Here is a 12,281-nt window from a genome sequence, read left to right as displayed (position 1 = left end):
CCAAAGCTGAAAATGTTTTAAGTCTCATTCATGTGTGGACTTATCACTTACTAGCTTTTATTTATTGTAGTACATTTCACATAACATAAAATTGACCATGAGTGACCTTCAGTACATTAACAGTATCGTGCAACCCTCACCACTATCTGGTTCTGGAGCATTTTCGTCACCCAAAAGCAAACCCAGTGTCCATTAAGCAGTCACTCCCCATCCCCCCACCCTCAGGCCCTGTACCACATTTTGTTTATACATTCATCAGTTGATAAACACTTAGGCTTGTTTATTTGGCTATTGTGGATAATGCTTCTGTGAGCATGTGTGTATAGATTTTTGTGTGGATGTGTGTTTTCATTTCCTTTGGGTATATACCCAGAATATATATGTTCTCCAGGGGCTGCCACATTTTATCTTCCCGTCCGCAACGCTGCTCCTGCCCCCTCCATCACCATTTCAGGACGTGTTTTAATCAGGAAGTGGAAATGCCCACTTATCTCCGCAACCGACATATGTACATGACACAGCTTCTAATTACTCATGGCAGTCTGCGGGAGAGCAAAACAGCCAATGGCAAAAGCGCTAGGTGCCAGGCATTGTCATACATGCCGTATATGTTCTTACACAGATTTTTAGCCAGTATGACACGTGTGAACCTGCCTTTCGCATTCCCCCCTCACTAGAAAACAAGAATCTTGGACCCTCCCTTATCATAATCTTTGAATATTCCCAGTTGAAACTGCTTCCTTTCACTTGCAACATGGAAAAGATGTTAAGCCATAGGAGCTGATAATCTTTCGAGAAGTAAGTCATGGAAAGTAGACATGTAGAAAATGACACAAATCATGTTTCTTCCCAAAAAGCTTTGAAAACGTTCCTGAAGTCAACAGCTGCATTCTAGAATAGAGTATAAATTAACAACTTGGCAACATTTTCGTTGTCCTGTCTTTGTGATGGTGCCAGAGATTTTGGTGGAGTGGGGCGGGGGGGACAAGAAAGAGGAGTGTTGAGTGCCTGTGATGAACACTCAGTGTGCATAAGAATGAGACTTGAGGTGTGGTTGTTCCCAAAGGGCAGGCATAAGTGTTGCGTGACCCCTGGGAACCCAGCAGTGTCAACCTAGGATGTCCACATTCCCCATCCTCACTCCAGCCTAAGGATGCGTCTTGGAAAACTGACCTGTACTCCATGAAATCATACCTTTGTTTTAGACTGTCACCCCTCTGCAGACACCAAATAAGATAACCTGTACACAGCAATTTAGGCGACCTAGTATTTGATGAAATGATGAATGTTATGTGTCTAATTAAATCCTGTTTTTAAGGGAATTAATTTGGGAATATAAAGTCAGTTTTTCAAATGTAATTGTACTTGCTCAAGAAAGATATTCTAGTGATTTAAAGACACAGATACTCCCTTGAGATTAGGGGGCAGGAAGTTGGAGCGGGTTCCTAGGGTCTTGCTCTCATGCTCCTCCTTCCCGATACACGAACACCATGAACACATGAAGATGCAACTTCCCAAGCTCACATGGCCCATTGAAAAACCGCTGGTCAAAACCAAAGGAAGTTATTCCAGTAGTTCCCACTATTTATGATCAATATGCATGTATTTGCACATAAAAACCGTTTTTGGGGAAAGTACAAGGCATACAAGTGTCATGGGCTGTCAAAAGGTGATCACTGGCGTGATATACGATCAGATTTAAGTGTTTTCCTTTTTTAACCCTTACAAATACAGGACCAAGCTGTAGGTCTTACCTGAAGGTGGCCACAAAGTTCACCGTGGGCCAGCCTAGGACAAAGGACTTCCTGGCACCAGTGTTGGCTTCACCAACTTTGTCTGTACAGTTGGCAGTCCACATGGTGCTCAGTGGTATTTCATTTTTTACCTTCAAGTTCTTTTTATACCTGGAAAGAACCAAGCAACACTTCTGTTAGTCTGTTTCTTAAATGTAATGGGAGAAGCTGTGTTCATGCTAAGGATGCTAGTTCTCACTGCTCCAGGGCAAAGCATGTCTCCTTCATCTCTGTTACTCTGTGTGCACAGCATAGCGAGTAGTTTGATAGACCTTTTCAAAGTGTGTGCTGAGCAGAGGCTGGTCCAGGAAGGCCCTGAAAGCACTTCCTCGATGGCAGGAAATAGGCATTTTCTGAATGTTGAGTGTTGAGTATGGACCATCGTTTATATTTTAGAGCTTTTTTTAGAGAACCATTAACTCATTCTTATATTTGTTATTTATGACACTATATATTACATATGTATTTTTGTAATTATAATTTATTATACACTCACGTCTTGCCTACTTCCAAAAGTATTGAGGGGCTGAACAAAGATACATGGTACATGGTTTGTAAAAATAATTATACAGTCTTTTTCCTAGCAGAGACAGGCAAAATAAAAGCTGGGATTAGAGAGATTTAAAATACATTTTCAACCTTAATTTTTAAAAAGATTTTTTAGTATAGGTTATTTTAAGTTTCCTTTCTTAAGATGTTGTTCATACAATTTTCTCTTTGATTATAGCTAAAACTGAAAAACTGTTAGCATACAGGCTGAACCCCAACTGAAAAATCAGTCAGTCAGTCTCAGACCAGTGGCTAGGGTGTCTCATGTGTAAGTGATAGACATACTTCCCATTTATCTCTGGGGAGTCAGAAGGTGATTGTCACCAGTGCAACTGCTTTCTGACAGTTTCTGCTGATTCTCTTTTGACTTCTGATATGGAAACTACCATATCTTTTGGTTAATTCACAAATTGAACACTTAGGTGGGCCTAGGATTTAGATCTTTACAAGTCCTATGAAAGATGCCTAGGGGACTTGGGCACACTGCTCTGGAACTCCCCACTAGCCAGAACCACATGTAGAAACACTAAAGGTAGAATGAGATCAAAGACGCCTCACGTGCAGAAATCCCTGTGACTCTACTGATTCATGGAACAGTTAAAGCTACAACTCTTCAGTGGGATTTATGAAATGAAAATAATTTTGCAGGAAGCCCACTTGAAGGATAATCTAGATTCAGTGGGCACTATGAATATATATATATATATATATATATATATATATATATGGAAACATACCTTATAATTCAAGGTGGCTTTTTTCTACACTTAATTTCAACAGTTTTACCCTATGTCTGTGTATTTTAAGATTTCTATGAAACACAATTATCAGATAAAATTCTTTTTCTACATAGTAATTCTAAAGATATTATGAAGCAAAAAATATATGGCCAATGGGGAAGATAAACACATATCTGCTGGATTTTATAGATTTTTTTTTCTGATGTAGATATCCATGTGTATTGACACCCAAAGTACTGTGCAGAAACTTCCCAATACACTGACCTTGCAAAAGTCATTTCAGTAATTCTCTTCTTAGTGAAATGAAGTGCCAAAAGTATCCACTCCCTTGAAACCAAACCTAGGAGTTATCCAAAAGTCCAGAGCATGGTTTCCACTCTCCTATAACATTGAGCACTTAGCATATGCCAAGCACTATTGTAAATATTTTATAAACACTATTTCCTTTAATTGTCAAACAACCACACCAGGCAGTCTTTTTTAGCACCATTTTACAGAGGAGGAAACTCACAGAGAGGTTAGGTGAATTGCCAAAAGCAACAGAAACAGGGTTTGAACTCAGACAACCTGACTCATGAGCCTGTGCTCGTAACCACTTGGCCTCCATGGGTGTTGACCTGTAGGTCCCGGAAGAAGCCTCCTCCTCTTGCCTGTCCTCAGCCCCACCTCTTCCCACAGAGCCACCAGGCTTTCTGATGGGATTGTTCTTTTATTTGTGGAGTGAGATGATATATCTCATGATATTATACCAACAGAGCTAGATGCTAGCTTGGAAATGTTTAAACTGTATCACAACAAAGCTTTATACTACAGTGATTCTCCTAGGGTCTCATTGTGTTTCTTCACACTCAGTCACAACTCAGTGAGATTTTCTCAGTAGAGGTCAGAAAGAACAAAGCTAATGTAAACTAACTCGAGAAGAAGGGAGAGGAGGGCTGCAGTTTTCATTTCTATCGTGTGTCCCTTCCTATGGATACCCCTCTCCTTTCCTTTACCTCAACCTTTATACCAGGGAGTAAGCCCCAATGGTTTGTGGAATTTATAGGAGTCTAGGGAGATTTCTCTTTACACAGGGGTGTCCCCTTAGATGCTTAGGAGAAGGGATTGTGGTGTATTCTGTAAGTATCTGTCATTTCACTGGTAAATTAATAGTAATCGTCATCTTTTGACCTAAATAAAATTCATTTTTTCATTGTTTCTGTATTCTTCAATAACTAAACATGAGGATAGTGATGTCTAAAGACGGTGTGAGCTACGTACAGTCCCTTCCCATTTGTAAATTCTTCAGGGACCTCTACTAGTATTAATATCTTAGTATTTACAAAGCAGATCCTGTTCTAAACAACAGAGGTAATCATTTTATTTGAAAAATAACTTATTAAGCATTCTAATAAATATCAAAAGTGATATTGAAGGTTTCATCTGAGTTTAATTCTTGAGAACAGAATTTTCTAGTGTATGCAGTATGAAAAAGAAAGGACAAAAACCTCAAAACAATTTTCACTGAATATTAACATCCCACACAACTGGAGAAATATAATTTCTTTGTGAAGAAATAAACATTTTAATCCCCCTTATTATTACATACAAGCTAAAATTTACTTATTCTGACCAACTACATAGGTAGCAATCAGCTGTTTATTCCATTTGTGTTGATTTCTGTAGCATCAGTCTAAAGATGAGTGAGTTTTCACCTGAAGTCTGAAGGTGAGCTGAGGTAAAAGGAAACTTCATTCAGTCCCTCCACCCCTTCTTACGGCAAGTGGAAAAACTGGGTGCTAAACTCAGATTATTAATTGGAACAGACTGATTCAGGGCATAACACGGTCCTCCATCTAAAAAGATGAGGCACGACAGGGAAGAAGTACGTTTGTTATCACAGAAGGCTATTTCTTTTTTGTTGTTTCTTTCTGGAATAAAAAAAAACAATTTTTCTTTCATATTAATAATGATCATGACTATACCTAAATGTATTATGGGAATGATCTTGTAGGTCGTTTTCTAAAAATTGTGGAGAAAATGTGTGCAAGGTTGGTGGCACTCAGTCCTGCTAGTTATTGCAATGGAAGAATTGTGTTCCCCCCGCTCCCTGCCAACACCTTCACACCCTGACGCCCTCACTGCCAACACGACTATATTTGGAGATGGAGCTTTTAGGGTGTAATTAAGGCTTATGAGGTCATGAGGCTAAGATGCTAATCCAGTAGGATGGGTGGGCTTGTTAGAGGAGGGAGAGAGCTTTCTTCCACTCTCCCCACATCCATGCACTGAGGAAATGCCATGTGAACATACAGTGAGAGGACAGCCATCTGCAAGCCAGGAAGAGAGCTCTCATTAGAACTTCCCTACGCTGGTGCCTGATCTTGGACCTCCAGCCTCCAGAACTATCAGAAAATAAGTTTCTGTTGTTTACGCCACCAAGTCTATGGTATTCGTTGCATTTGTATTCAGGGTTGAGAGCAAAGTGCACCCAGTTGGTTCTGTCTCCAACATGTATTCCAGATCTGTCTGGCCTCATCTTTCATTTTCACTGTCAACCCCACGATGGAGCCTTTGTTCCTGTTCATCAGGACTGTTGCCTCCTCTAACTAGTCTCCCTGCTTCCACTCTTGCTTACCCAAAAATCCATCATCTTCCAATAGTTAGAACATTCTGCTAAAAATATACACTAGATATGGCTCCTATCCTAGTTAAACACCCTTCAGCAGAGTATTTCAACCCCTTCCAGGCCTGTGGAGACCCTCTGTGACCTGACTACCATATCACATCTAATGTCACGCCCCCTGCTTTAGGCTCCAGTCACACTGGCCTTCCCTGAACTCCTCCGTCCAGGGGACTGAGCCGCACCCACTTGGGCCTAGACGCCTAGGAGACTCATGCACCTTGGCTGGGGATGGTGGCTGCTGCTCACCCCGCAGGTCCAGTTTAGAGGCTGCCGCCTTGAGAGGTTCTCCTGCACAACCCCTCTCTAAGATGGTCCCATCTTCTACACGGTACCCTATCTCCCTTGTATCAGAAGCACTCATCACAATCTGTAATTTCCCCCTCTTATTTTTATCATCTGTCTGCAAGCCCCGGGCAAGAGAGACACTGTCATATTTTCCTACAATAAGGGTTAGCGAATGTGCAATTTTATGATCCTCGGGAGAGCATGTCATGTATACGCACTTGGTATTAGATATAAGCAACAAATCGCTGTATAAGAAGAGGTGCTGCTTCTGCCTCCTCCAGCCTCTTTTGAGTTCTACGGGGCTGTGGATCAGCAGGGTATGATTGGCTCCCTCAGAGGATGTAGTATTTTGGCTGTGGGTGTCCACCTCAACGGAAGGGCTTCTCCTGCAAAACACAAACACCATAGAACAGCTAGTCGCTGGTCAGATATGTGATGGAGTTTATGTTAAATGTCAAGCTCGACACATCTCTAAAAATTAGACTCAATCTCCCAAACAGGGCTTCATAGCTCAAACTCAGGAGTCAGTAAGTTATAGAAAGTTACTGAAAGAAATGAGGTCACCTAGGGAGTTGATATGGACAGAGAACAGTTTCAGGAACAAAACCCTGGGGCATGTGGACTCTTAAAGGTGGGGAAAAGAAGAAAGCAGCAAAGCTGCTCAGGAACTGTTAGCAAGAGGAGAACCAAGAGGCCAAAGGTAGAGAGTATGACAAGAAGGTAAAAACCACCACCACCAACAAACCAACAACAACCACCCAAAACAGGACAATTTGTGGCCTCATATAGATAAAATAAAAGGATATGGAGATTTGCAAAGAAGTAATTACAACAATTCAGTTTCACGTGAACATAAAAATTTAGATAACTGAGGATTCTGGAAGATTGACCCCAATCTTATCTAAGTATTCAAATTTGGGGGAAAATTCTCAAAGATCAGCAAATAATGCTGGAAACATCAAAAAGTTTCTAAGTATGGTAGTGCTTAGCTATTATTTGGTTGAGCTATGACTACGCTCTAACATAACTCTCAGGTCATGATAGGTAAAACAACTAAGTTGAACAGAAAATACTCTTTGATAAATAGAACAGACATTTTCATAGATCTACAGAAAGTTCTCCCCCGTGGAGCCAAAAAAGTGTCTCCTACTCCCCACTCCACCCCAGGAATGTAAAGCTGCTCACTTGTGTTCAGCAGCACTGAATCCTATGAACACCAGTAGCTTTTCATGAAACCAGTGCTGAAGTTAAAAATTAGTTCATATGTCTTTGAGGAAATAAAACAAAACACTTCCTGTGACCACCATCTGTTTTGATGATCAAAAATAGTATATTAAAAGACTACCTGAGGCGGCGAAACCTTGAATGACCACCAAAAAGCTCAAAGTGCTCTCTGATTGACGCAAACATCGTTTTTTCTCCAATTCTTGGCACTGAAACCAGAGTATGTCTACAGCACTTGGCAGAGTACTGTGGACAAATCCACGAAAGCTCAGGATTCCGTAGTAGTCAAGATCACTGGCCATTATGATGTCAGAGTTTTGAGGCTTATGCTATAACTGACAAACGCCATACTTGTTTCGCTGACTTTGCTTCCACCTTTTCATATTTTAAAATTACTCTTTTTATTTTGAAATAACTGTAGATTCCCATGTAGCTATAGGAAATAATACAGAGTCTATAACCTTTTCCTCAGTTTCTCCCAATGGTAACATGTCTCTAAGCTATAATACAATATCATAACTAGGATATTAACATTGAAACAGTCAAGATACAGCACATTTCCATCACCTCAGCAATCCTTTAAATTACCCTTCTACAGCTATGTAGACTTCCCTCCAACTTTTACCACCTCTTTAATCCCTGGCAACCACTAATCTTTCTCCATTTCTTTAATTTTTGCCATTTTCAAGAATGTTATACCAATGGGATCATACAGTATATCACATTTTGGGATTTGCTCTTGTCCACTCAGCATAATTGGAGATTCATCCAGATTGTTGCAGGTATAATAGTTCGTTTCTTTGTAACTCTTGGTAGTAGTCCAGGATAATGATGTATCACAGTTTGCTTAACCAACTGGGTAGTCTTCAGTTTTGGCCTGTTACAAATAAAGCCACAACAAAAACTTGTGTACACATTTTTGTGTCAACATAGGTTTCCCTTTCTCTAGGCTAAATGCCCAGGAGTGCAAATGTCTGGTTGTATGGTAGTTGTACCTTTTGTTTTTAAAGAAACGGTCAAATCATTTTCCAGAGTGGCTGTACCATTTCACATTCTCACCAGTACTGTATGTGTTTGTTTCCCCAAATCCACACAAACATTTGGTGGTGTCATTTTTTATTTTAGGCATTCTGATAGCTGGGTAGCTCCATCTCATTGTGGATTTAATTTGCATTTCCCTAATAGTTAATGACACTGAACATCTTTTCATGTGCTTATTTGCCATCTGTATATCTTCTTCAGTTTTACGAACCTATGGTAATCTGCTAAAAACATTTCCTGTAAAGACACCTTTCTCTTTCCACTAGAAAACTGACCATTGTGCAGTTGAGGAGGCTGCTGCACAGATAGTTTAGGTACCATGAACCCAAGCAGCCACAGTGTAACGGAAGGATTCAAATCCCGCTGACTCTGGAGGTCACACAGCCTCTGGGCAGTGAGGCCCCTAATCTTTTCTCACAGGGATGGTCTCTTTGCTCTGACAACAGTGAAGGACTGAAATTTGATTATGTAAGAAAGTTTGTGGTTTCCCTTGCAAGCTCCTGTAATAGTTATCTGAATACATATCTTTTATTCCCCACTAGACTCTAAGGACCTCAAGGAATGAGTCTATTTTTTGATGTATCATTAAATTCTCACAGGCATTGGCACATTGGAGGAATTCAACACATTTTATTGAGTAAATCAATGATATAGCTTTCTGCCCTGGATGAAGGAAAAAAAGAGAGAATCTAAAAGTCCCTCTTCCTTTTACTTCATTCATTTAACAGAGAGTATTTGAACCCGTACTGAAGGAAAGGCACTTGGTTAGGTCTGGGCAGCAGGGAGCAAAAGGGACTCTGGCCCAGCTCTCTCACAAAACCTAGATTTAAATGGGGGAGACAGAAATTAAACAGAATCCCACCAATAACTCTTATGTCAGACTCTGGTAGGTACTACAAAGAAAAATTAAAGAGTGAGATGAGCAATTACAAGACGGACCAGACACCTGACTTTGTGGAGAGGGCAGGCAAGGAAGGCTTCTTTGAACAGCTCCTGTGAAATGAGCTTTACAAGATAATTTGGGGGACCTCCCTGGTGGTCCAGTGGGTAAGACTCTGTGCTCCCAATGAAGAGGGCCCAGGTTCGATCCCTGGTCAGGGAACTATATCCCACATGCATACCACAACTAAGACTCCACATGCCACAACTAAAGATCCCACATGCCACAACTAAGACCCGGCATAGCCAAAATAAATAATAGATTTTTTAAAAAGATAATTTGGAATTAATTAGGAGGGTGGAGAGGAAAGGAGAGAGGTAAAGAGGGTTGGAGGGAAGGAGCGGAAAGAGAGAGAGGGAAAGAGGGAGAAGAAGAGAAGAGAAGAGAAAAATGTGTGTTGGGAGAGGATGTTTCATATTTCTTGCTGAAGGGATAGAATCTGAATATATGAAATTTCAGAGACGTGAAAGAGTTTGGTAGATTGGAGACACTAACAGAAGGTACAGGAAGGTGAAGTAAGTCAGGAAAGGTGGGTGGAGGCCAGAAGCACAGGTCTTTTTAGTCCTTTGTGACTTTGTTAAGGTCTTCACTCTTAAAATGAACTAGCATAGAAGCGGCATATAGACAGTGGCCTCCAGAGACTATTCAGCACTTTTAAAGGGACAGTGCTGGTCTGGACATGCTTGACTGTGATTAGAACCGTGGAGGCTCATTGGGCAACACTTTCTGGCCTCTCATCAAGCATTTGGCAGAATCTATTTAAGGCAAGAAATGTAGGCAGACATATGTCTGCACCTTCCCCAGTTCCCAAATTATCTCCATTCTCTGCCTCTCCCTTTTGGAGAGGTTAGGGGCCAGGAAGACGTCTCCCCTTCTAGAATCTAGTCACTGGTAATCAGTTCTGATATTCATCGAGGAGCTTTTTAGGCTGTCCTCTCCCAGATATGTTGAGTTACCAGATCCAGAAAACCTGTATTTATAAAAAGTGTTTTGCGTGATCCTTACATAGGACCAGGACTGTGATTGTTTTTTTAGGCATCAGTTGAGGAAGAAGTATTCTTACACCATCTTCCCTTTCTAGTGAAGCAAAAGAGAGAACACTTCTCAGAAAGATCAAGGAAGGGTTCCTTAGTCATATAATAGTAATCTTTAAATGTAATAGCTAAAGCTGAATTTCTTCCAAAATACCATTGTTAGTTCTTTTAATTTTATGAAAGAATTCTAAATGGAAAAACAGTGACGTGTGTTTTCTTTTTTTTTTTAACTTTATTTAATTTTTTTATTGGGGTATAGTTGCCTTACAATGTTGTATTAGTTTCTGCTGTACAATGAAGTGGATCAGCTATATGTATACATATATCCCCTCCCTCTTGGATCTCCCTACACCCCCACCCCCAATCCCACCCATCTAGGTCATTACAGAGCACCGAGCTGAGCTCCCTGTGCTATACAGCAGGTTCCCACCAGCTATCTATTTTACACATGGTAGTGTATATATGTCAATCATAATCTCCCAATTTGTCCCACCCTCTCCATCTCCCTCCGTGTCCACATGTCCATTCTCTGTGTCTGCGACAAGGCGCGTTTTCATTTATTTCATTGAACACTGAACTTTTGCCCTAAGTATCAAATAGAAGAGGTGATCCTATGACAATAGTACCAACATTTAAACACGTTGCAAAGACGAGACTATTCTGTTTTTTCCTTTAGATTTTTAACTCTTTGATTAAATGTCTGTATTGGAAAACAGATTGGGTATTGTCAAGAGCATGAGTTCTGGAATCCAGTTACCTAGTTTTGAATCCTTCCTTGTTCTTTACCATGTGGAAAGACTAGGAAAATCGGTGTGCAATGTCCTTATTTGTAAAATAGAGATGATGATAAAAGTACATCATGAAAATTAAGTGAGATTATACTTCAGAAAACTTACTGTGGTACCTAACACAGTAATCCCTCAGTTAATGTTAGTTATACTTTTAGGAGACTGAAACTTTGTATTCAAAGATAGCAAGCAGCATGGTGGATATTCTTCCAAGACAAAGACAGGGAGCTAGAACAGCTACCAATGTTGACTGACTGACTACAAGTTGCCAAGCTCTTTGCCATGCAGTTTATGTACATCATCTCATTTCTTTGCAGCAGATTTGTGAGGTGAGAATCATTATTTCTAGTTTTAGAGATGGAGAAACTGAGGCTCAGAAAGGTTAAGTAACTGAGAACCATATACCAAACAGTTTAGAGTCACGTTTGTCTCATTTCAAAGTCAAAATGTTTGCACAACTGAACAATGTTTCCCCTCTGGAGGAGGGAAGAAAATATATTTAAGCCACATCAGGTTTAGGTTGGCTCCCAAATTATTTAATTGGAATGTATCTAAGTGTTTTCATTAACTGTCAGCATTTGCATTTGGTGCCCATACCCTACTCTGTCCTCCTTAAAATGGCTGGTTGTGGAACCCTTGGCTGGCAGCATGGACTAGCTCTCAGACAGGAAGTTTATATCAGCTCCCAAGGTGGATCGTCGACTCCTGTTACTTTAAGGAGCCAGACCTTGGGCTTCGGGCAGGCTGGGAGTAGCAGTCAGGACTGTGAAAGTGCTCTGATGATTCACCTCCTGATGTCTGGTTGTCCACGTCTCTGTGACACAGACCAGGCTGTGAATGGTGGCTAAACCTTTCCCCTGCCTCCTCAGCCTACTCGCCATTCTGGGTCACTGTCTCTGTGAGTAATTTCTCTCCTGATTCTGGCACTCTGAACCGTCTACTACCTACTAATTGATTTTTACCTCCGCAGAAAGGGGAAAGAGAGGGATGCCCAGGCCTTGGCAGTGAGTACTTGTTCCACTACCCTTTTCTGCCCCCTGCTGACCATACCTGGGAATTATGTTTAACCCCCAGGCCCTTGGTCCAAGCCAGATTCCTAATAGAGTGAGTGAATCCTGGCACACACAAAAAAACTAAGTAAATAAAATAAGTGATATTTTCATGCATTATTTTTAAAAGGCAAATTTCAAAAAAATACTTTAAAATATATTTCAAATTTCAA

At 40.6% G+C, this 12,281-nt stretch overlaps 1 protein-coding gene across 1 annotated transcript in view; it reads right to left on the bottom strand.

The window, feature by feature from the left end:
- LOC130834486 (rho GTPase-activating protein 20-like) overlaps nt 1-12,281 on the bottom strand; it is a 46,198-nt gene that overhangs the window by 20,814 nt on the left and 13,103 nt on the right. The window contains exons 2-4 of the mRNA XM_057704630.1: nt 7,218-7,273; nt 6,251-6,418; nt 1,755-1,904 (exon numbers count right to left, since the gene is read on the bottom strand). Of these exons, the coding sequence (XP_057560613.1) occupies nt 1,755-1,904; nt 6,251-6,418; nt 7,218-7,273 (374 nt within the window). The remainder of the gene's footprint in view (nt 1-1,754; nt 1,905-6,250; nt 6,419-7,217; nt 7,274-12,281) is intronic.

The sequence above is a fragment of the Hippopotamus amphibius genome, chromosome 13 (assembly GCF_030028045.1).
Source record: "Hippopotamus amphibius kiboko isolate mHipAmp2 chromosome 13, mHipAmp2.hap2, whole genome shotgun sequence".
In the NCBI taxonomy this organism is placed as follows: domain Eukaryota; kingdom Metazoa; phylum Chordata; class Mammalia; order Artiodactyla; family Hippopotamidae; genus Hippopotamus; species Hippopotamus amphibius.
The sequence above is the reverse complement of the archived record's forward strand: the minus strand, read 5'-3'. Positions and strand labels throughout refer to the sequence as shown.